The 22,795-nt window shown below is 40.8% G+C and overlaps 2 protein-coding genes across 3 annotated transcripts in view; one reads left to right on the top strand and one right to left on the bottom strand.

Annotated features, from left to right (window-relative positions):
• Nucleotides 1–7,709: 7,709 nt before the first annotated feature.
• Nucleotides 7,710–17,121, bottom strand: LOC135493739 (protein cramped-like). 2 transcript variants are annotated; one of them, XM_064781279.1, is made up of 16 exons: nt 16,957–17,121; nt 16,401–16,612; nt 15,821–15,954; nt 15,084–15,312; nt 14,861–14,995; nt 14,452–14,648; nt 14,103–14,265; nt 12,919–13,904; nt 12,084–12,416; nt 11,566–11,899; nt 11,330–11,443; nt 10,903–11,000; nt 10,611–10,716; nt 10,195–10,406; nt 9,550–9,681; nt 7,710–9,292 (listed from the first exon to the last, which is right to left on the bottom strand). In XM_064781279.1, the coding sequence occupies exons 1-16, from the start codon at nt 17,016–17,018 to the stop codon at nt 9,164–9,166; spliced, it is 3,576 nt and encodes a 1,191-aa protein (XP_064637349.1). In that variant the 5' UTR covers nt 17,019–17,121; the 3' UTR covers nt 7,710–9,163. The 2 variants fall into 2 exon arrangements, with proteins under 2 accessions (XP_064637349.1, XP_064637350.1); XM_064781280.1 differs by having other exon boundaries at nt 16,401–16,609.
• A 1,610-nt stretch (nt 17,122–18,731) lies between these two features.
• The window catches only part of LOC135494118 (uncharacterized), a 36,697-nt gene continuing 32,633 nt past the window's right edge, over nt 18,732–22,795 (top strand). The window contains exon 1 of the mRNA XM_064781887.1: nt 18,732–18,849. Within this exon, the coding sequence (XP_064637957.1) occupies nt 18,794–18,849 (56 nt within the window). The 5' untranslated portion in view covers nt 18,732–18,793. The remainder of the gene's footprint in view (nt 18,850–22,795) is intronic.

The raw sequence follows: 22,795 nt of genomic DNA, 5'->3' as shown, positions 1-22,795 counted from the left end.
TTTGTGTATACATGTAAGTATAATACACTGTTGCTATGTGCATCTTATGTACGATGATGTATGTTATTGTACAGGACATCTCCGTCTCGGTATCTTCCTATAAGAAATGATTTGAAATAAAATGCTGATATACTAGTGCAAACTATGTACTTTTGTCTCGTTCATTATCAAGAAGAAGTGCTTTGTAAGGCATGTTGTCCCTTCCATTATAATCCCATGGAGTCATACCTGTGAGCCACTTTGTCTTAACTTACGGGTAGATTTTGGATATCAAGCACAATCTTCCAAGTCCTATGCTGTCCCTGGTGTTATTAGCACAATCTTCCCAATCCTATGCTGACCCTGGAGTTCATTGGCACAATCTTCCCAGTCCTATGCTGTCCCTGGTGTTATTAGCACAATCTTCCCAATCCTATGCTGACCCTGGAGTTCATTGGCACAATCTACCCCACCCTAAGCTGTCCCTGGAGTTCATTGGCACAATCTACCCAGCCCTATGCTGTCCCTGGAGTTCATCGGCACAATCTACCCAGCCCTATGCTGTCCCTGGAGTTCAGCGGCACAATCTACCCCGCCCTAAGCTGTCCCTGGAGTTCATTGGCACAATCTTCCCAATCCTATGCTGTCCCTGGAGTTCATTGGCACAATCTACCCAGTCCTATGCTGTCCCTGGAGTTCATTGGCACAATCTACCCAGTCCTATGCTATCCCTGGAATTCATAGGCACAATCTTCCCAATCCTATGCTGTCCCTGGAGTTCATCGGCACAATCTACCCCGCCCTATGCTGTCCCTGGTGTTCATTGGCACAATCTACCCAGTCCTATGCTGTCCCTGGAGTTCATTGGCACAATCTACCCAGTCCTATGCTGTCCCTGGAGTTCATTGGCACAATCTTCCCAGTCCTATGCTGTCCCTGGTGTTATTAGCACAATCTTCCCAGTTCTATGCTGTCCCTGGTGTTATTAGCACAATCTTCCCAATCCTATGCTGTCCCTGGTGTTCATTGGCACAATCTACCCAGTCCTATGCTGTCCCTGGAGTTCATTGGCACAATCTACCCAGTCCTATGCTGTCCCTGGAGTTCATTGGCACAATCTACCCAGTCCTATGCTATCCCTGGAATTCATAGGCACAATCTTCCCAATCCTATGCTGTCCCTGGAGTTCATCGGCACAATCTACCCCGCCCTATGCTGTCCCTGGTGTTCATTGGCACAATCTACCCAGTCCTATGCTGTCCCTGGAGTTCATTGGCACAATCTACCCAGTCCTATGCTGTCCCTGGAGTTCATTGGCACAATCTTCCCAGTCCTATGCTGTCCCTGGTGTTATTAGCACAATCTTCCCAGTTCTATGCTGTCCCTGGTGTTCATTGGCACAATCTACCCAGTCCTATGCTGTCCCTGGAGTTCATTGGCACAATCTACCCAGTCCTATGCTGTCCCTGGAGTTCATTGGCACAATCTACCCAGTCCTATGCTATCCCTGGAGTTCATTGGCACAATCTGACCAGTCCTAAGCTGTCCCTGGAGTTCATTGGGACGACTGCCCAGTCCTTTGCTGTCCCTGGGGTTTATCAGTACAATCTTCCCAGTTCCTGGGTTTAATCCGTGCATCAATTTTTTCTGATAGTCACAAACAGTTCTGCCATATGCTGCACTGTGGAGTTGCATTGATTCGACCATTTGACCTATCTGACAGATATGCGTGGTATGGGAAGCACAATCTGTTCTGTCATATACTGCCACAGTGCTGACCCAATGCGAAAGTTTCAACTAAGAGAGATGTTGGCCGCCAGTCTCAACCAAGGCTGCCCTATGTTGTTGTGGCGATTTGATAGCTTGTCTTAACAAACAGATTGGTATGGGAGGCACAATTTGTTTTGTAATTTATTGTCACTAGCAGTTGCATCAATTTGCTTTACTTGTGAGGCACAGCCTGTACAGCTGTAGGCTTTCCCTTGGTATATAAATATTGTCCGCCACCGGGGATAACATGCCGAATGTCGCCCCGTCAGGATGCAATGTCTCCCGAGGCTTAATATTTATTACTAGCATTGTACCCGTGGCGCAGGCAGGTTCAAATGGGCTATACCTTGAATAGATTGAATTGCAATGAAAATCTAATGCAATATCACTTGGCTTCTGTGACTGTGAGTGGTAAGGAGAATTGACAGTGTCCGATTAAAAATCCTCATTACTGCTCCGCTGAAGAAAATTTCCGAAAATAAACATAACATTGCATCAGGATAACATATCACCTGCAAACGTGCAAAATTTCGAGACGAAACAATACCCCCAAATGGCACTTTATCGAGCCGCCCCATAGTATTGACCCAGCGTGACCTAGCCACAATCATGGCGCGTACCCTAAAGCCTGTCTTCAGATTGCCGAATATCTCACTTCAAACATGAACGCCCTGATAGCTCAGCGGTTAGAGTGCTGCGCTTTAGATTGGGTGGTCACGGGTTCGAACACCGGCGAGTGTATTTTTTCGTTTTTTTAAAAGGTCTTCTTTCCATTTTTATCCATGAACGTTTATCAGGCGCGGATTCGAATTAGATTCAAACCCTGGCGAATCTTATATCGTTTTTTTTTAAAAGCTTTCTTTCTACTTTCATCCATGAACGTTTATCGGGCGCGTATCCAAGGGGTTGCACAAGAGGTACGCCTCCTGATTGTTATAGAATCTTTGAAATTGACCATGAAATTTTGGAACACACCTGTAGTGCAGCAATTTTGATGAGAAATGCAGTGCACGCTCCCTCTTCTTCCAGTTCCTGGATCCGCCAGCGCTCACTTAAACCATCATCATTATTATCATTATCAATATTATCATGAAGAAAACCCCTTCACCCGCGAACTTTTCAAGCTGAAGTACACACTGATTCCAGGTTTTCGAGCACTCCAGGGAATGGTTTGACTATCAGTCGGCGGAGCTTTCTAAATGCAATTGCCCTGTGCATCCGCACTTTCGGCTTCCAAAAGAATCGACTCGAATCTTAATTCAAATCTGCCATTGCCGACATCATTAGCGCCAAAAACTATTTCTTTTGACCCTGTTGACCTCGCTTCTAAAAATTTTGTTTTTAAACCATTCAAACATTTAAATCAACTGCAAACATTTCAATAAAATCACCGAGCTATATATATACGATCTATTAAGAAATATCTATAGTAATATTGAGTTATACGGTTACCTTGGAACTATTTGCACCCAATTACTCTTCCGCCAGCGTGACCTAGCCACAATCATGGCGCGTACCCTAAGGCCTATCTTCAGATTGCCGAATATCTCACGAGTAAAACATGAACGCCCTAATAGCTCAGCGGTTAGAGTGCTGCGCTTTAGAGTGGGTGGTCACGGGTTCGAAGCCCGGCGAATGTATTTTTTCGTTTTTTTAAAAGGTCTTCTTTCCATTTTTCATCCATGAACGTTTATCAGGCGCGTATCCAAGGGGGTGCACCAGAGGCACGCCCCCTGATTGTTATAGAATCTTTGAAATTGACCATGAAATTTTGGAACACACCTGTAGTGCAGCAATTTTGATGAGAAATGCAGTGCACGCTCCCTCTTCTTCCAGTTCCTGGATCCGCCAGCGCTCTTAAACCATCATCATTATTATCATTATCAATATTATCATGAAAAAAAACCCTTCACCCACGAACTTTTCAAGCTGAAGTACACACTGATTCCAGGTTTTCGAGCACTCCAGGGAATGGTTTGACTATCAGTCGGTGGAGCTTTCTAAATGCAATTGCCCTGTGCATCCGCACTTTCGGCTTCCAAAAGAATCGACTCGAATCTTAATTCAAATCTGCCATTGCCGACATCATTGGCGCCAAAAACTATTTCTTTTGACCCTGTTGACCTCGCTTCTAAAAATTTTGTTTTTAAACCATTCAAACATTTAAATCAACTGCAAACATTTTCAATAAAATCACCGAGCTATACGATATATTAAGAAATATCTATAGAAATATTGAGTTGCTAGCATTGTACCCGTGGCGCAGGCAGGTTCAAATGGGCTATACCTTGAATAGATTGAATTGCAATGAAAATTTAATGCAATATCAAAGGAGCCATATCGAAGAGACAAATTAAACCAACCATTTGTCCACAGACTCGGACATAGCTGTGGCGTGCCTTTTTTCCCAGTGCCTTTTTTACCTTGTGCCTTTTTTCCAGTGCCTTTTTTACCTAGTACCTTTTTTCCCGTACCTTTTTTTTCAGTGCCTTTTTTTCCAGTGCCTTTATTACCGTCTACCCTGCGCCACGGGTATAATGCTAGTATTTATATAATGTTGCCCGGCTGGAGCGCGCGGGCAACATTGTAAATACCACAGGGTCACGTGACGTGTACCAGCCAATCATCTTCACGGAATCTCACTTGAGGTATGAGATAACACCTTGTCTCACCTCCCAGAAATGCTTTATTTGTAGGGCACAGTCTGTACAGCAGGAGACTGTCACTTGGAGGTGTATCAATTGACACCTTGCTGCTTTCCTTGCAAGGCAAACCCGGTACAGATGTGGACTGTTCCTTGGAGGTGTATTGAGACACTCTGTCTCATCCAATAGAGATGGTTTGTTGGTGAGGCACAACTTGTACTGCTGTAGACTGTCCCTTGAAGAAGTATTGATAAGACACCTTGTCGCCTCTCATAGAGCTGATTTCTTTGTCTGGCACAACCCCTACAGATGTAGAACGTCCGGTTGAGGTGTATCAATGAGACATCTTGTCTCATCTCAGAGCAGTTTTGTATTTGTATTTGGCACAACCTGAACATCTGTAGCCTCTCACGTGGATCTGCATCAGTTTGACACATTGCTTCATCTCATGGAGATGCTTTATTTGTATGGCTGAACATGTAAAGATGTATGTTAACTGTCCCTATGAGGTAAATTGTGACACATTGGGTGACATGAATAAAGACTAGCAAATGGTTTTATCTAAATCTCCAAATTTACACTGGGCCTTTCTGTTCAAAACTGAAGTATTAAAAAGCATTTGCTAGTCTTTATTCATATCTGGTGGAGATGCTTTATATGTCACAAACTGTACAGATGTAGGCTGTCCCTTGGAGGTGTATCAGTGCGACACTTTGTCTCCTCTAATAGAGATGCTTATCTGTAAGTCACAACCTGCACAGCTGTAGACTGTCCCTTGGAGGTGTATCAGTGCGACCCTTTGTCTCCTCTAATAGAGATGCTTATCTGTAAGTCACAACCTGTACAGCTGTAGACTGTCCCTTGGAGGTGTATCAGTGCGACCCTTTGTCTCCTCTAATAGAGATGTTTATCTGTAAGTCACAACCTGTACAGCTGTAGACTGTCCCTTGGAGGTGTATCAGTGCGACCCTTTGTCTCCTCTAATAGAGATGTTTATCTGTAAGTCACAACCTGTACAGCTGTAGACTGTCCCTTGGAGGTGTATCAGTGCGACACTTTGTCTCCTCTAATAGAGATGCTTATCTGTAAGTCACAACCTGTACAGCTGTAGACTGTCCCTTGGAGGTGTATCAGTGCGACCCTTTGTCTCCTCTAATAGAGATGTTTATCTGTAAGTCACAACCTGTACAGCTGTAGACTGTCCCTTGGAGGTGTATCAGTGCGACACTTTGTCTCCTCTAATAGAGATGCTTATCTGTAAGTCACAACCTGTACAGCTGTAGACTGTCCCTTGGAGGTGTATAAGTGCGACCCTTTGTCTCCTCTAATAGAGATGCTTATCTGCAAGTCACAACCTGTATAGCTGTAAACTGTCCCTTGGAGGCATATCACCCTCTACAGCTGTAGACTGTCCCTTGGAGGTGTTTACATGTGACACCTGGTCTCAACTCATAGAGATGCTCTGTTTGTGAGGCACAACCTGAAGATCTGTAGACTCTCACGTGGATCTGCATCACTTTCACACACTTCTTCCTCTCATAGAGATGCTTTATTTGTATGGCTGAACCTGTACATATATAAGCTGTCCTGTGGAGGTGTGTCAATGTGACATCTTGTCTCATCTAATATCACAATCTGTACAGCTGTAGCCTACTAATAAGACACCTTGTCTCATCTCATAGAGACGCTTTATTTGTGAGTCACAATCTGTACAGCTGTAGACTGTCCCTTTGATGTGTACTAGTGTGACACCTTGTCTCATCTCAAAGATACGCTTTACCTGTTCAGCTAAAGACTGTCACTTGGATGTGTACTAGTGTGACACCTTGTCTCATCTCAAAGATACGCTTTACCTGTTCAGCTGAAGACTGTCACTTGGATGTGTACTAATGAGACACCTTGTTTCATCTCATAGAGACACTTTATTTGTGAATCACAATCTGTACAGCTATAGACTGTCCCGTTGATGTGTACTAGTGTGACACCTTGTCTCATAGAGACGCTTTAACTGTTCAGCTAAAGACTGTCACTTGGATGTGTACTAGTGTGACACCTTGTCTCATCTCATGGAGACGCTTAACCTGTTCAGCTAAAGACTGTCCCTCGGATGTGTTCTAATGAGACACCTTGTCTCATCTCATAGAGACACTTGATTTGTGAGTCACAATTTGTATAGCTGTAGACTGTTCCTTTGATGTGTACTAGTGTGACACATTGTCTGATCTCATAGAGACGCTTTACCTGTTCAGCTGAAGACTGTCACTTGGATGTGTACTAGTGTGACACCTGGTCTCAACTCATAGAGATACTTTATTTATTTGTGAGTCACAATCTGTATAGCTGCTGACTTTCCATTTGATGTGTACTAGTGTGACACCTTGTCTCATCTCAAAGATACACTTTAACTGTTCAGCTAAAGACTGTCACTTGGATGTGTACTAGTGTGACACCTTGTCTCATCTCATAGAGACACTTTATTTGTGAGTCACAATCTGTATAGCTGTAGACTGTCCCTTTGATGTGTACTAGTGTGACACCTTGTTTCATCTCATAGAGACACTTTATTTGTGAGTCACAATCTGTATAGCTGTAGACTGTCCCTTTGATGTGTACTAGTGTGACACCTTGTTTCATCTCATAGAGACACTTTATTTGTGAGTCACAATCTGTATAGCTGTAGACTGTCCCTTTGATGTGTACTAGTGTGACACCTTGTCTCATCTCATAGAGACACTTTATTTGTGAGTCACAATCTGTATAGCTGTAGACTGTCCCTTTGATGTGTACTAGTGTGACACCTTGTTTCATCTCATAGAGACGCTTTACCTGTTCAGCTAAAGACTGTCCCTTGGATGTGTTCTAATGAGACACCTTGTCTCATCTCATAGAGACGCTTTATTTGTGAGTCACAATCTGTACAGCTTTAGACTGTCCCTTTGATCAGTGTGACACCGTCTGATCTCATAGAGATGCTGTATCTTTGAGGTACAACCTGATTAGCAATTTGGAGGTGTATTAATGCTTTATTCATATGTCACAACATGCACAGCTAGCTGTAGACTGCCCCTTGGAGGTGCATCAATATGACATCCTGTCTCATACATGTAGAGTGTGATTAGGTGGCGTCATGTGATGGCATATACTCAATAAACAGGGTATTACTGATTTATCAAGTTTGGATGCAATGCAAGATCGGATACTTGAGAAAGCATGGATACTCAGGTTATCGAGTATAGACCAGACCTGATGACGTGGGAGTCGTGTTGTCACATCCAGAATGTAACAACCAGACAGAGGACCAAAAAAAGACATATATAGAATTTTACTTGTTTTATTAGTTCCTCATGTATCGCAACCTAAAAATAAATGTATCATTTCTGATATCAAAACTTTACAAATCACATTTTGTATTTGTGCAAGATTATGCCGGCAACTTGTATCCAAGTGAAATTTTAGTTCACAACATAAGAATTTTGTTCATCGAAAACATATCCAAATCTGCACAGTCAGCAGAAATTTAAGGTTAAAGCCTCGAAACTGGTATAAAACAGAAAATAATTTCTCTTAAACTGATGAATCAGGACCTTTTTTAAAATTCAAACACTTGTCTAAAGCAAAGCACAATTTCTCTCAGATCCTTGAGATTTATACAAATTTAATTACTAATAGTTGTTTATTGACTAGTTCAACAAAAGGCAGCAGCTGTAAAATTACTTCATAACCAGACAAGGAGTGGGTTGAATACTGAGAAATACAAACCATGCCAAAAATGATATCAAGCATTAGCAAATTAAACTGAATCAAACTTCTATACAAATGAATGAAATAAATATTATGATATGTTTTCTTTTTTAAGGAATCGAACATGACAATATCAAATCGAGATTATTGTCAAAAGTTTCACTTGTTTCACCCAGTTGTATATGCACTTACAATTTTTAGCGTTAACGTCATGGGTCTTGCTTGCTTTGTCAAAAAGGCAATCCCAAAAAACGGGACAATACAGATTTGGACATTCACTCTAACCTAGGGTCCACCTGGGGATGAGATTTGGGGATGTAGTCCTTCTAATGCCATTGTGACAGGTCGCGCAATTACCAAGGTATTTTTAAATCACATCCCGAGTGGAGAGACTGCCTAAGTGAAGATTACACATACTGAGACCACAAGCTTTGATCACACACCTAACATAGAGACTACATGTCCCAAAGTACACATACCGAGAACACAAGTTTTGTTCACATATTTACTGCAGAGACCTCCAATGTCCACATACTGAGAACACACATTTTGTTCACGTGTTTTAACTGGAGAGACTGCTAAAGTACACATACCGAGGACACAAGTTTTGTTCACATATCTACAGTAAACATACTAAGAACACAAGTTTTGTTCACATATCAAGTGGAGAGACCGTCACATGACAGACAAGACTAGATGACGACAGTGATAACATAAATGATCGAGGTTTTATAGAACTAAAACTTTCAGCAAACAATAACATCAGAATACTGAAAAATCACTAATTTAGGTGGAGAGATTTTGTTTTTGTCACATCGGTTCATTATAAAGGCAACATAATTAAGTTGTTTATGGGTTGGGTTGGACCTTTACTCTTTACTTTAAAAGATTAAGAGAGGACTGCATTGCACACCAAACTACATGTATGACAAGCATCACACTATGACATGGATAACCTCTGAGTGTTTTTCCTTGCCATGGACTATATTGCACATCTTGAAAATCGTAGAATGTCATGAAATATTGTCTTATTTCTTTGCGTCTGATTGGTTGTCTGGGACAGCTGCGAACTGTGCCGCAAGGTCGGCGAATTTCGATCCGTAGTCGACACTGCTCTCATTCATCATACACTGAAGCATGGAATCGACCTGAAAGCTCTGAAGAAGATGAAAATCATTTTTTTGTGAGTTTATTGATTATAAAAAGACATCAATATGTTTACCTAAAGCCTGAACCACTTCTGAGAGAAAAGGAGTAAATTTACATCTCTTTGTGTTAATTGCAATGAAAAGTTTTTACATAAATATTTGTTGACATTATATAAGAACTTTTTAAGAGATTAAATGCTTGCTTCAGCACTGGCCGAGTTTCTGTCCTTTTTCTTCAGGCAAATAAAAGTTAAGTCTAAACTTACATCGAATTTGGACGTGATAGAATCCCTGGAATTTTCACAGAAGAATGGCGTCGACTGAGAGGAGACTGAGGTAGGATCAACTCTCTTCACTGGCGAGTCCAAGAAGCTGCTCAATGACACATCACAGGACGCCTGCAAATAGAACCATTACATGATGTTTTCGAAAGAATTTGAAGAGCATTCCGCGAAGTTACTATTTATAGCTCACAAGGTCATTTGAATAAGATATTGATGACGTTTTAGTCACGTGACAGTCGGACATCGACACTTATTTCTACGCATTTGAGCTTTTTTCAAAGTCAATTATCTTTGAATGATACCATAGAGTCAGAGAGAGAAATATTCAGAACAATTATGTAGTATTTCCAACACTCGGACATGTGCCAGATTGAATCTAACTGCCCTAGTTAGAAAGCCTGAATCCATTACGAAACCGCATGTTTGTCCGACATTGCCTGTAATTCAGCGATGGGGAAACAGAGGGCAGCAGCTGCAGTGACGTCATCTTCGCGAAATGCTATTACATGTACTATCAAGACATATCATCACATCTCCAAAATCAGTGATTCATCAGATGTTGTCAACTTTGAATAAGAACCCAACCAACCATGGCAAGACATATCTTGTAACAAAATGAAAACCTACCTCGCCTTGTAACCAATTAGACATGTCCACCTTGAATGGAGACTGGCCAACCATACTGATCGACATCTCGTTACTTCCCTCCGTTCGTAATGACGGTGATGATAAACCTGGTGGGCAGATTTTCTCCGCATTATTCAGGAAGTCGGAAAATGATGATGAATTATCCAACGCCAGGTCAATCAGCTTGTCAGTTGAGTCAGGCATGGCTGTAACTGGTAGAGAATAAAAATATTATCACCAAGGCCCACACAAGAATAAATAGTATTGAAAACATTGACTAGTTTCTGAATTATTGCAAATATTACGATTATAGTCATGTTGCATCGTTCAATCAAAGGTACAAACAAGGCAAAATACTCTCATTCAGTAAAAAAATTTCAATTTTAAAACGGCATATTTTGTTAGTTTCTACTCACCATCCTGACTTTCACCAGCTTCTGGACCAGGCATGGATATATCCAATAGTGATGAGATACTCGGTGTCGATATGTCCAGCGACGATGCCATAGCTGCCGATAAAATCTGGAAAGAAACCGAAATAAATTAAAATTATAACGAATTTTTCCGAAAATTACTTCTTGAAATTTTATTTTATTGTTCGCTTGGACTGATACAGCAAGTGAAATTCCCCTTCAGTGTTTGGTTTGCACTTAATTACCACCTTTATCAATAGTTTTTTTATGGGTAATTGTATCGAAGAAAACTTACAAGAGACTGAGAGTCTGACTTGGTGGTAGGTGGGGCAGACGTCACCGATGTGATGCGGTCTGCGGCCTTTGGCACTTCAACAGAGAGAGGAGTCATAACTGCAAAAGAAATCACCAGTTACATAGAGGACATCTCATTAAAATTACTATGAATCTGGCAGTTCAATCAATGCATTGGATCATCACAGCATTTCAAAATATAACTGGTAAGGCCAGCCAAGGTGCAAGTGCTTGATAACAGGTGCTGCTTCACTGCGCTGGAGTGATTCCCTAAATTTATCCTTGGATTTTGTTGGAGGGGAATTTTTAGAGGGGATTCCAAGCATGCTAGGCATCATCTCTAACAGTGGAGTGCATTCAGCACTAACTGGATAATTGCAATGGTAGCAAGATTGATAAAATCTCCAATAGGAATTAGGAATACTCACCAGAGGTTTGGGACTGTGGATTTACTGTTGTTGATGCGATTGAGCGGGCAACAGCATGTTGACTATTGTTTGGCATAGAGAAAGTGGAATTAAAACTTTGACTGGCAGTGGTTACTGAAAAGGAATAAAAAGACACTTGAGGCTAGCGCGAGACAAGAATAAAGTCTGTTCGAAAGCTCTTCGATAACAAATATTGATTTCAAACATTTTACAGCAAAAATATTTAAACATCTCACCTGTTTGACATGGGGCAATTTTTCTCAGGACCGGTCGTCTGCTCATGTGGTGTGGACCTGATATCATCTGTGAATGAGAGACTAGGGGTTGTGCAACGATTGTATTCGGAGGCATTGATCCAATCGTCTGTCCTGTGAGTGGATCATTCGTCATAATCGGCACAAATTGTCCCGTGTTGCCGTCCATTGTCTGACCCTGGGGTAGAAGTGGTACCAGACCAGTCCGACCTGGCATCTGGGCTTTTGGTAAAATAGCACGTTGGACTAGCATCGGTTTTCGCACAGTTCGCATTCGCATCCGACATCGTTTCATCATACCCTCACCATTTCGTTTCTGAAAAGACAAAAAGAGGGCAAGTTTGACAGTTAGGTACCAAGAGGTCCTGTCTCCGTCTACACAGGGAGGTCTGCGTTAAAACCTCCCTGGTCTATATATGAGCAGATACTGTTGTTTGGCACCTAAAAACCGACCAACATCTGTATAAAAGCTGCAATTATTTTGAGAAAGAGAAACCTACCGACAGAGAATCCAGCTGTTGAATGAATTGGCGAGCTCTCGTCTCCTCTGCTGCATTTGCCAGGACTGCCTTATTGTTTTGATTGATCATTGCCTGTTGACTGTTATATGTTTGTTGACTGTTATATGTCTGTTGACTGTTATAAATCTGTTGGCCGTTATATGTCTGTTGACTGTTATATGTAGCTGCCTTGGCTGGGATGGAGAGGGGCACCCGGAACACAGAATCGTTAAACTTAGCGGTGTCTTGATCGGTGGGTCTATCCGACGCTGAACCTCGAGCTGCAGACGGCTGAGGAGGTTGTTGTTCTTTAGGGAGGGTTTCTTTGTCTTTCTGAAATGTAGAGGACATCAATATGAAAGGCAAAAAAAGACTTTAGAAATTGAATTTGAAAATTGACCACATTATTGCGGAAGAGACTAGAGAAGCAGGTCCAGGACAGATTGCCGCGAAAATTTATAAATAGTTCGGGAAACTTATAACATCCTCTTGCAGCATCCTCTTGCAAACAGGGCCTACTCCTTACGCATCTTTCTGATTGAGGGAGTAAACATATCGAGGCCACATATCGAGTGATCGATGGCCGGATTTGTCAGGATGTCAAGCCAGCTTCCCAAACTATTTATAAATTTTCGCGGCAATCTGTCCTGGACCTGCTTCTCTAGCCTCTTCCCATTATTGCAGGGCAATAATTGCTTTGCCGTATAGCATAAATGACACTGAGTAAGGACTTCAATGTAGACCCAGAGGAGTCCAAGTATGCAACACCAAGTCCAAGTTACCACTCCTATTCATAGCAAGCCATCAGTGCCATGATGTCTCAACCTGTTCTCACCTTTGACCTTGACCCTCTTCTTCCTTGACCTTTTGGTGTCGCTGGACTCTTTCCCTGGCCAGATACTGACGGACTCCGGTTCCCGGGACTCCGACTACTAGATTTCCCAGGTGAATTTTTCAACATAGCACCACATGTACAACGACTGGGAGGTGACGAGGACACCGATTGTTTTGTTTTTGACAGATCGACAAACTCTGTTGTAGCGAGTTGGACCAGTTTCCGCAAAAGTCCCGCTAAATTGTCCCTCTGAGTGGAAACATCACAGCCTACAGCGCTAGAACTAGAATGACCAAAAACTTCGGGAGGAATTTCCTTCTTCGGAGGCGCGATATCGTGAAATTCATATTCCAACACGACTGTCTCAGGACTCCCAAGAGCGAGATAAATTTCCGCCAGCGTGACACACTTTGCATCGTCCAGCGTCCAGCCTGCACGAAATTTCTGCTCAAATGTCACAACATCGACTTTATCAGCAGCGTACTCAACTAGCCCACCAATGTTCAACTGCTCAGCACCATATGAATTCCCAGGTTTCTCACTGGACGTTGTAGCTGTTTTTTCAACAGCACGCTTCTCAACAGCAGACGTCTTTGCCTCCTTCTTAGCATCAACACCGGGCACAGAACTTTTGGCACAATCCTTAGAAACGTCACTCACAATAGGACAAATTTTGTCAACATCAACCCTTTCCTCGGTCATCAGTTTGTCAACACCACTAACCCCATCTAAAGTAAACTCCATAACTCCGCCACTGAACGTGACAGTATTACTGAAATCAAGCCGCCCTGACGTAGATCCCTCATCATTGTTAGCAGATGTGCTAGGAACAAGGTTTTTAGCGCCAATTGACGAGGCTGATGGAAACACTGCATTCTCTTGAATGTCTTTCACAGCTGTTATTGCACTGATGGCACTTTGATTTTTGGCACTAGCTTGATTCTTCCCACGAGACATCTTCTTAGTTGTAGCAGCAGCTGCAGGATCTGAAAAGGCGGATGTGACATTGAGGTACATGTAGGTTTTATTAATAAAACTGTCATCACAGCGACCTACATTCTGGGCCACTCAGGCACAACTCTTAACAAAAGAGCCAATAAACTTGCTGGAAATTTCTTCAAGGACATGATGGACACCAACTACTTAACTATACACAGTTGGATAAAAACAACAATTATACATACCACATCCAATTGCAATAAGGTTTTGTACGTGACAATTTAAGGCGATGTCAATTTTCTTCGCTGGGGGTTTACTTTTCAGAGAAGCTTGTACAACTGTGCAACCGCTGGGTGGCAAGACTTTTATGTATTTATCAGGCTCGCAAGGTAATTTCAGCTTCTCGCGCTGAGAAGTTGTCAAGGATTATAAACAATTAGATACCAAACCTTGAGTAAATTTGTTCCAGTGCTGAAAATCTCTCAATGATATGTTTTACCCTTGTTTTACAAAATAAAACTTGTCATCAGATAAATAACATAATGACAGGAATACCACAGATCAAATTACATATCAAAAACCTTCTAAGGATACAATTTTTAACCGACGAGGCGTCCACTTTTTCTCCAAGTAGCCGATGACATTAGAGAGACGTCGGTCAAGCCGGAGGGTCATCCGCACACGAGGGTTCTGGGACAGGGATTGAACGTACGCCCACGAGCCATTCGTCCTCGGCCGAAGCTCCAAGGCAATCTTTTGCGGCAGCTTTGTCGCAGCATCATCTTTCGGATCTGATAGATTAAAATGTCGATTAGTTCTTAAATCTATAGTAATTCGAGGCTAACCAATCAACTGATTTTAGTGACAATTATTTATGTTTTTGTTTGATTAACCCTTTACTAAGAGTTCATGAAAGCAGCTGCCTTTAATACTCCTAAGTGGAGACACCCAAGACCAGATTGGTCTACAGCTATCTCCAAAGGACACCAAATATTGTACTAACCTTCAATTCCATTCAGCCTTTTCAATGCCCTGCACATAGGAGTCTTCAGTCTATGCAACTTTCCTCGAACCTTGATCTGGGTGGATCCCTTATGGACCAGCTCATTCAACTGGGCACCAATTTTGTCATCAATTCCTGGAATTAAGATAAGACACGTCTTTCTTAGCAAAATGCATGATAGCACAAATAAAACTCAAACAGTTTGATTCAAATTGACACTTACTGCTGCCCAGATGTTTTCTCAACTCATTATAATTGATCAAGCCATACAACTCTTGCGTCTGCTTCTTGATATCAGGCAGCACTTCAATCCACTTTGATATCTTGTGCCACGTCCGGTAGTAAAAATGGCGAATCTGTTCCTTATTTTTTATCATGGTGGGCGGAAGTCCAAGACGCTTCTTCTGACGAACGGCAACATAGTTGGTCAAAGGATCGAAATCCTTTCCAAACTGGAAATGCAAAAATTGGGAAATTAGAAAAAAGTTATATTGTTTACAATTGGTAAAGTAGAGGAAAAACAACAGATTTATGAAATGAACCACAAAGATCAGTGTCTGTCATTAATTATCAAATAGACGATTCTTCAGCTCATAACAGAAAGGACATCCACACTTTTGCAGTCAAAAGGGGAGCATTATTCTGCTCCCTAATAAAATAATAATAATAAAATTGTTATTTATATGGCGCAACTTTCCAGAATTAGTCCTGTTCAAGTGCGCCCTCCCGTCGAGTTGTAGTATTGACTATAGAGTTTTATTTTTATCTGTCCCCTGAATGCATTGGAAGTATTGTTTCTAATGTTACTGTTTAGGCTATTCCATAGCCTAGGGGCACTCCTGGAGAAAGCTCGGCCTCCAAACTTATCAGTGTTGAACCATGGTTCAATGAGGAGAGCCTGTGCTTCTGATCTCAGGTCTTTTTGGAAATACCCCATATATTAGTCGATTATATTTATACCTCAAGTAGGCCTTCAAAAAACAAGGACTTGTCAGCGCAACTCCACTGTTCCCAAGCCCGCCTCTGTCTAGGCGGCTGTTTGGCCTTCTTCGCCTCAGGTGTTGAAGTTGATGCTTTGGGATGATGTTCTCTTGCTGAAAAAGAATCAATCAAAACTTATGTAATTTGCAAAGGAAATAATAAATTTGTTTTGAGAGTTGATGTCCCAAAACACTATAAATCAAATGAATTAAATGACTGAAAAATTACAACCCAGCATCCAAATCAAAAAAGGTCTGTCAACATCATGGTCATAAGTTCATAAGTTAAAACAAAGTATCAATTTTTCAGTTATAAAAAGTCCAAGCAAATATGATATTGATAGTATAATTTTTTGATGGTTCAATTTATTGGGTCCAATAGTTTTCAATGCCAAAAGGGTAATAATGTTAAAATTGTTAATGTACCTAACAATGTATTCCAATAGCCAATCAGTTCAGTAAGCTCACTCTAAATCTCTGCATTAACTGTCAATTAACACTAGGTTTTCTTTACAAAATACCAGAAGTATTTCTATTTGATATTCAGACAGGCAATATACCTGGCTTTTTAGGAGGACATGGAGAGTTAGGAGGACTAATGTCCCTCCTGATCCTTTTTGGAACTCTGGAACTTGTCCTGGTTGGCAACAGAGGGGCTTGGTCTTCGCGCTTTGTTTTTCTTTTCACTGGTCCTGGAGGCTTGTTTTCCGAGCTTGACATTGCTGGTGGTGGTCCATCTTTATCGTCAGATGATCCTGCTTCAGCTGTCCTGCTTTGGTAAAGAGAAAATTAAGAAATAATCCAAAATATCCAAAATCATCATTGTCTATGCTTCTTCTATCAACACAGGAATATCTCAAAACACGGCAGCCATGACAGTTTTGTTGAGGTCCATATAAAAACACCGTTTTGTAATAAAATAACGCATCGGACAAATAAAAACATACTTCTATTAATTAAAATGTACCTCATAGAGATTAATGGTGACATGCATCATGCAATTTGACGCACGAAAATGACAGAAATCAACACAAATACGGCCTAAATTTCCAGCGTAAAATTTTCGCTCAAAACAAAATGGCGCGGATCGAAATTTCAGCAACCAAACTTTCTTACCCCTTTTTACTCGCATTCGAGTCTTTTTTCTTCCCAAAAACAATCTTACGTTTTCTAGCCATCTCAACTGATGGGTAGGACGTGTCAGATTAGCAGATCTTGCAGTAAATATTACATAATTCACGACTGAACATAGAGCCTATCACGGAACTCCTCTCGCTTCGGTGACGAATGAACGCTCTGACACGAAACAGTTTCAACAAGATTGATGTTGTGACAAGACAAAACGCAACCAAAATAATTGTTGTTTCTGGCCAAAATGTCAACTTTTTCTTTAGAATCCCATATAGACGAACACATAATAGACAACTTGATCCCCCAAAAACCAATATTGAACAATTCAAACCAATTTATATAGCAAAAAACGCATCATTCATGTGTTTCCAGGAGAAGGTCATGTGACTGGTTTTGTGAACCACTCAGCATTTTGAGATGACAGGATTTTCACCAGAATCATTTCTCTTGATTCTTAAAAAAAACAATGACAGAAGAACATCTTGAAATATCTTGTGACTGGCATGTTCCACGTTGGTTAATTATCCCGAGAACCCTGTCAAACCTGATTGCATTTTTCTGATAGTGAAAGTATAGGTGTTAGTTTTCACTTGCATCAAATTTGCTTAGTCCATTATCACAAAAACATTCACTATTCAAAACTTGGTGATTTTTACAACTTATTGGCATAACTTTACTTTACTTTCAAAAACATAAACACCGGCGTAAGAATTGTTAATCATTGATTATTGGGATAGACATTTGGACTAATTATCACTGATCACTGTATCATCAAGTCCTTTGGGCTCTCATTTCCGAAATGCGTTTTCTTATATCTTCCTGTTCTGATAAACAAAGGTGGAACAAAGCCCACATGTTATTCAAAATAAGGTTAGCTTATGAGAGTAATCTTTTTTTATTCATGCCAAGATCATCAAAGAAGCCCGCGACATGATTTGGCATTATATAAGCTACTATTAGTAATAACCCCTCCCAAGACAGAGATCATGCACTTTGTTCTGAATGTTCAAATAAATGTGTAAAATAACCTATCCAGAAAGTTATTTTTCTGTCAACCAAGATCGCTCATAAGGAAAAAAAATGTTCCTGCCACCAAACTATTTCATATCCCCAGGATTCGCTTAAACAGTTGAAAAACATAATCAAGCCATGCGGTGGCAACATTGTTACTGATTTGACGTTTGGGGAACACCCATTTAATTTGGCGGGAACCTTTGGGTAAACCCCGATCGGGTATCCCAGCTTTGATTGGCCAGCAATATCATGACGAACTCAATGATCTTAGCCGATGATTACTGAGGCCAAATACCGTAATGACAGAGAAAAGGATTTACATTACAAGGCAATATGAATTACATAAAGAGTGATGATACAGACAGCAGAGTTCATATATAAAACTCGCTGAACAAAATATCCAGTTTGCTTTGAATAGAGCACTTGCAATATCGAAGGCCCACTCTAGTATCTACATTATCTCACCATATCGATATAAACCAAATTTTGATTGGTCAGTCATAAATTTATGAATTCCATATTTCTCGCCCTGCGTAATTAACTGAGGTGTAATTAAACAAATATTGTCATCAAACATGTTAGTCTGACACCACAGCCACTAATGTTTGTCTAATGAAAGCTTAATAATCAGGTAAACTTGACTTAATCTCAAATATATACGCAGACTACTTAAAATATTTAAGCCAATCAAAACTCTTGTTGCTCCCAAGTAAGGAAAATCAGGTCAACGTGACATCATTCGGTGCGAGAATTCGAAAGGGTTGGGAGTTTTCTTTGGCACCCTATTAAAAAGCGACAAAATACGAATATGACGTCCACAACAAATTCAATTGGTTTGAACCCTGATTCCAGAAACTCCTCGAGGTGAGTTAAGCCCGTAACTATGTGCCAGTTTACCGTATTGATGACAGAATTGTTAGATATTTAAGGGGAAACTTTTTTTGTTTGTTGTTTGCTCCCTCTGTGTACATTTTGTACAGGAAAAATACATAGTCGACAGTGTACATAAAATGGTGTACATGACATGTATTATTGTAAGTTTATGGACATGGTGTAGGTTAACGAAACGGTTAGCCCCCTCTTGTAACATCGTCACTGTTTTTGATTCGTTAAACAAAGAAAGTTGAGAAAGAAATTATCCAATCCTGTCCATGATCCATCTATCTCCATGATCTCCATGTCCATGCACTTTGACAACACTGTGTGTGTGTCAGTGACTGACAGTGAGACTGTCAGTCATCAGTGTCACTGATTAGTCTAATGTGATTGACCACGTGCGGCAAGGCTTGCTAAGCTGGGGCAGGCCTAGAGCTAGGCACAGGCAACTGAATCAGTACCGTAAGGCCACTATTCTAGGGGGTCAAATCATTGTAAAAAGGGTTCAGGTAGAAGAGGGATCAAGAAATCCCTAAGAGGTGTCAAAGAGTCCCTTGCGGGACCTCTGCAGATGCCTTCTCCCTCTTCCTAAACCCTTCATGGACATTTTACAATCCTTTAACCCCTTGGCCTTACTCACTACTGACCCCCTTGATTCAGTGGCCTGTGCACTGACAGTGGAGTGACAGATCAATCGATCCTGTTATTTTTGGCATTATGTAGTTTATGATGCCATTTCCAAAGACAGCGGTTGTCAACGCACTGTCTCCTTCACAAAATTCCTGACCTATTTTTAACTTAAGGACAGGTTGACCATTTTCCAGAATCTTGACTGCTGACTTGTATGTAAGCTTGTCCATCATACTTTTATGTTAGGCCTCTGACTTTTGAAAGAGGTACTGTAGCAGTAGTACGTTAACGACATACATGTATTGTTCATTGATTGTTATGGAGTGTGGACCATACAGCATGATCATATTCATCACATGTATTGTGGTATTGTTATATTGTTTTGCAGTACTTTGAAATTGAGTACAAGTGGCCTTCAGGTCCAATACATTCTAAGCTGGCTCTTGTCTTCCATTTGAAATTGTTGAAAAAATATGGAAGCTAGCCAAACTGTCTAGTATGGAAGACATGGTAATGCAGGTTTTGAGTTACATCTATATTTCATTCTGATCCTACCAATGCTAAGCCTTTCAGATGATTTTTTGGCCTTCTAGAAACCCTTTCAAATTCTAGAGCAAGGTAGGGTGGCTCTTCCAAGGTAGGGTGGTAAGTTAGCAAGTAAGCACGGTAGAGTGGGCCACCCTGACAAATGGCCTCGTGGAGAACTCTGATCAGCCGACCTGTAGGTACCCGCTTGATTGGAACTCGACACATTCCAGATGCCATATCACATTGTTGAATCAAAATCAATTTTCACTTCTGCACCACTTGCCAACTGTTGTGGCTGCTTATCACCCTTGGAGATGTATGACACAATGAATTGATTTTTGTTTACTAATTTACTCCCAGGCATAACTACATTCGTAATAATCATACTATAATAGTCCATCACGCAATTTTCTATTGGGCCGAGGTGTTGTGTGCTGCATGTACCATAATGTAGGCCTGAATGTTCCTCTAAAAAAGCTTATAAATAAACCTCTACCTCCCACTGTTATCTTCTTCAATATAAAGCGGGCATGGCAGGAACTTTCTCTGGAATCAATAGAAGAATCAAAAGAGGTTTTTATTTTCATTCCGATGTCTTTCCTCCCAATAGGCCTATCAGTCTTGAGTTTTGATATGTGGTGTACAAAAAAGTCTTTATTTAACTCTTGATACTTGTAAAGTAGTAACTGTACCATGCTTTATTTTTATGCCTGTTTGTTACAGTGTGAATGGAGAAGTAGAAAAACAATTCCATCAGTCATAATAACAGAACAATACAACTAACGACTGACTGTAACTGGTGCATGTATGTTGTGTCTTAAAGTTCCACATGAAAATTGGTCTCCACTAATCAACTCTAATTTGTGTGATAAATCTACACACAATGTGTGCATTAACCTTGCATACAGTGTTTACAGTGTTGATCTCTGAAATCTGTTGGTAAAGCATGAGTAATGTTTAAGCGGATGTTGGCAAGAAGATGTTTTTTTACCTGGCCGATTGGACCAGTTTTCTGATCCAGCCAGTGCTTTATCTTTATCTCAATTCTTGAATCCTGATAGAGAACTTGATATTTGATGTTCTGACTGTTGTCATATTTTTGACTGCTGTTGGCCTGTGAGCAGATGGCGGGGTTGGGATGTTTTCTGCCATGGTGTCAAATGTAACAGGGTAGGCTACCAATCCAGGACCTGCAGGTAATCAAAAGTTGATCTAAAGTCTGAATTCAGTGATGTTACATGTTTCCAATCTGACTTGAGACTTTAAACTTTGTTGAATCAATGAACGGTGATGACAGGGGATGAATAAATTTTTACAGGTAAACTATTGGTTTAAACTATTCCACGTGCTGGTTGGTTTTTATGAATGATGGTCTTCTTTAGGCTGTCATTGGGTTCAATCATGGAATACTCTTTTGACCCCTTGAGGACTTCTGAATCAGTGCTGTAGTCAGTAGAAATTTTAATTTTCTCCAGATTTAGTATTTGGTTACAGTAGAAATTTTAATTTTCTCCAGATTTAGTATTTGGTTACAGTAGAAATTTTAATTTTCTCCAGATTTAGTATTAGGTTACACATGTGCATGAATAAATATACCTTGGTTATTGCTTAGTTACCTGTCAATGCATATCTGTAACCAAATACGAAATCTGGAAAACAAATTCGACTTCTGCTGACTGTGGTGTGGTGTAGATTCCGTCACCAAAGATTCTGAATATCATGTGTAGGTGTTGAAAGTAAATTCAGTTCATGCTTCCAACCTCCTCCCGTTCAATTTTTCAGTGGTAGTCAAGGCAGAGTAACCATGTCAACTTGTTTGTATCCATGGCCCCTGGGTTGAGAATGGGATGTCCTTAAATTACCAATACACCACCAGGCTGCGCACGTCCTGGCTTTCATTCCAGTGGATTGAAGATCTTTGCTTGATAAAAATGATAAGATCTAATGTGTGCAATCCTAATCCCCATTGGACCGATGAAGCAATCCATATTATAAAATATGACGCTGGTGTACTGCTACTGCTATCAGTTTGTTTTAAATCCTTCATGCTCCATCAGGAAATAGTTGATAACTGGTTCTGTAAATATCATCAATCAGTAGAGCTCTCAGGAATGGGGAGGTGATTTACATGATATAAATCTTACTGGTCGTAGACTTTCTGAACCTGATCAATAAAGTACATTTGTACACACGAATTCTAAAATAAATGCTCAGTCATGTCTAGGGCATTTCCATCATAGTTCATCTCTTTCCCACCAGATGTCCTTCTTGTTGTTGATTTCATTGCCTGGGAAACCAAACTTGGTGACGTTGTGTGGTGAGGAAACTGATCAGGCTGGCAGGTGCACTCTTTTAATATTTGTTTAGGTCGACAGCACATAGATATCTGAGCGAGAAGCATGCATATGCAACTTGAATTTTTCAATAATTTCTGTTTGAAGTGTGCCATTTTTCTCAAAACTGTCAAGAATGCCTTTAAAACTGCTGTGCCTGTTGCGAATTTTATGCCAGTACTCTTAGTAGAAGTACATCTTGACCTCCCCAATCTTTGACATGGCAAGAATGCTTTAAAAGGAGCCTGTGCTTAAAAGTGGGGTATAAAGACCATCCCAGTATGCCAGTATGTTAGTTGGTTTGTGTACATTACGTGATGTATCCCAAACCTGCCATCTATACATGATGTGATCGTCAACCGTTTGCCCTGCCAGATTGCTGGATGTCCAACTATCCGTGGCGACATCAATGTTTGTAATGTACAAACCTGTTCACCTAGTGA

This window comes from Lineus longissimus, chromosome 9, assembly GCF_910592395.1.
Source record: "Lineus longissimus chromosome 9, tnLinLong1.2, whole genome shotgun sequence".
Lineage (NCBI taxonomy): Eukaryota > Metazoa > Nemertea > Pilidiophora > Heteronemertea > Lineidae > Lineus > Lineus longissimus.
This window is presented reverse-complemented; position numbering and strand designations above follow the sequence as displayed.

Coding starts and splice junctions, on each gene's coding strand:
- LOC135493739 (XM_064781279.1), bottom strand. CDS start 17,018: ATGGCTAGAAAACGTAAGATTGTTTTTGGGAAGAAAAAAGACTCGAAT. Junction 14,649..14,860: donor AAGGCTGAATGGAATTGAAG/GTTAGTACAATA, acceptor TTAATCTATCAG/ATCCGAAAGATGATGCTGCG. Junction 12,417..12,918: donor GAAGAGGGTCAAGGTCAAAG/GTGAGAACAGGT, acceptor TCTACATTTCAG/AAAGACAAAGAAACCCTCCC.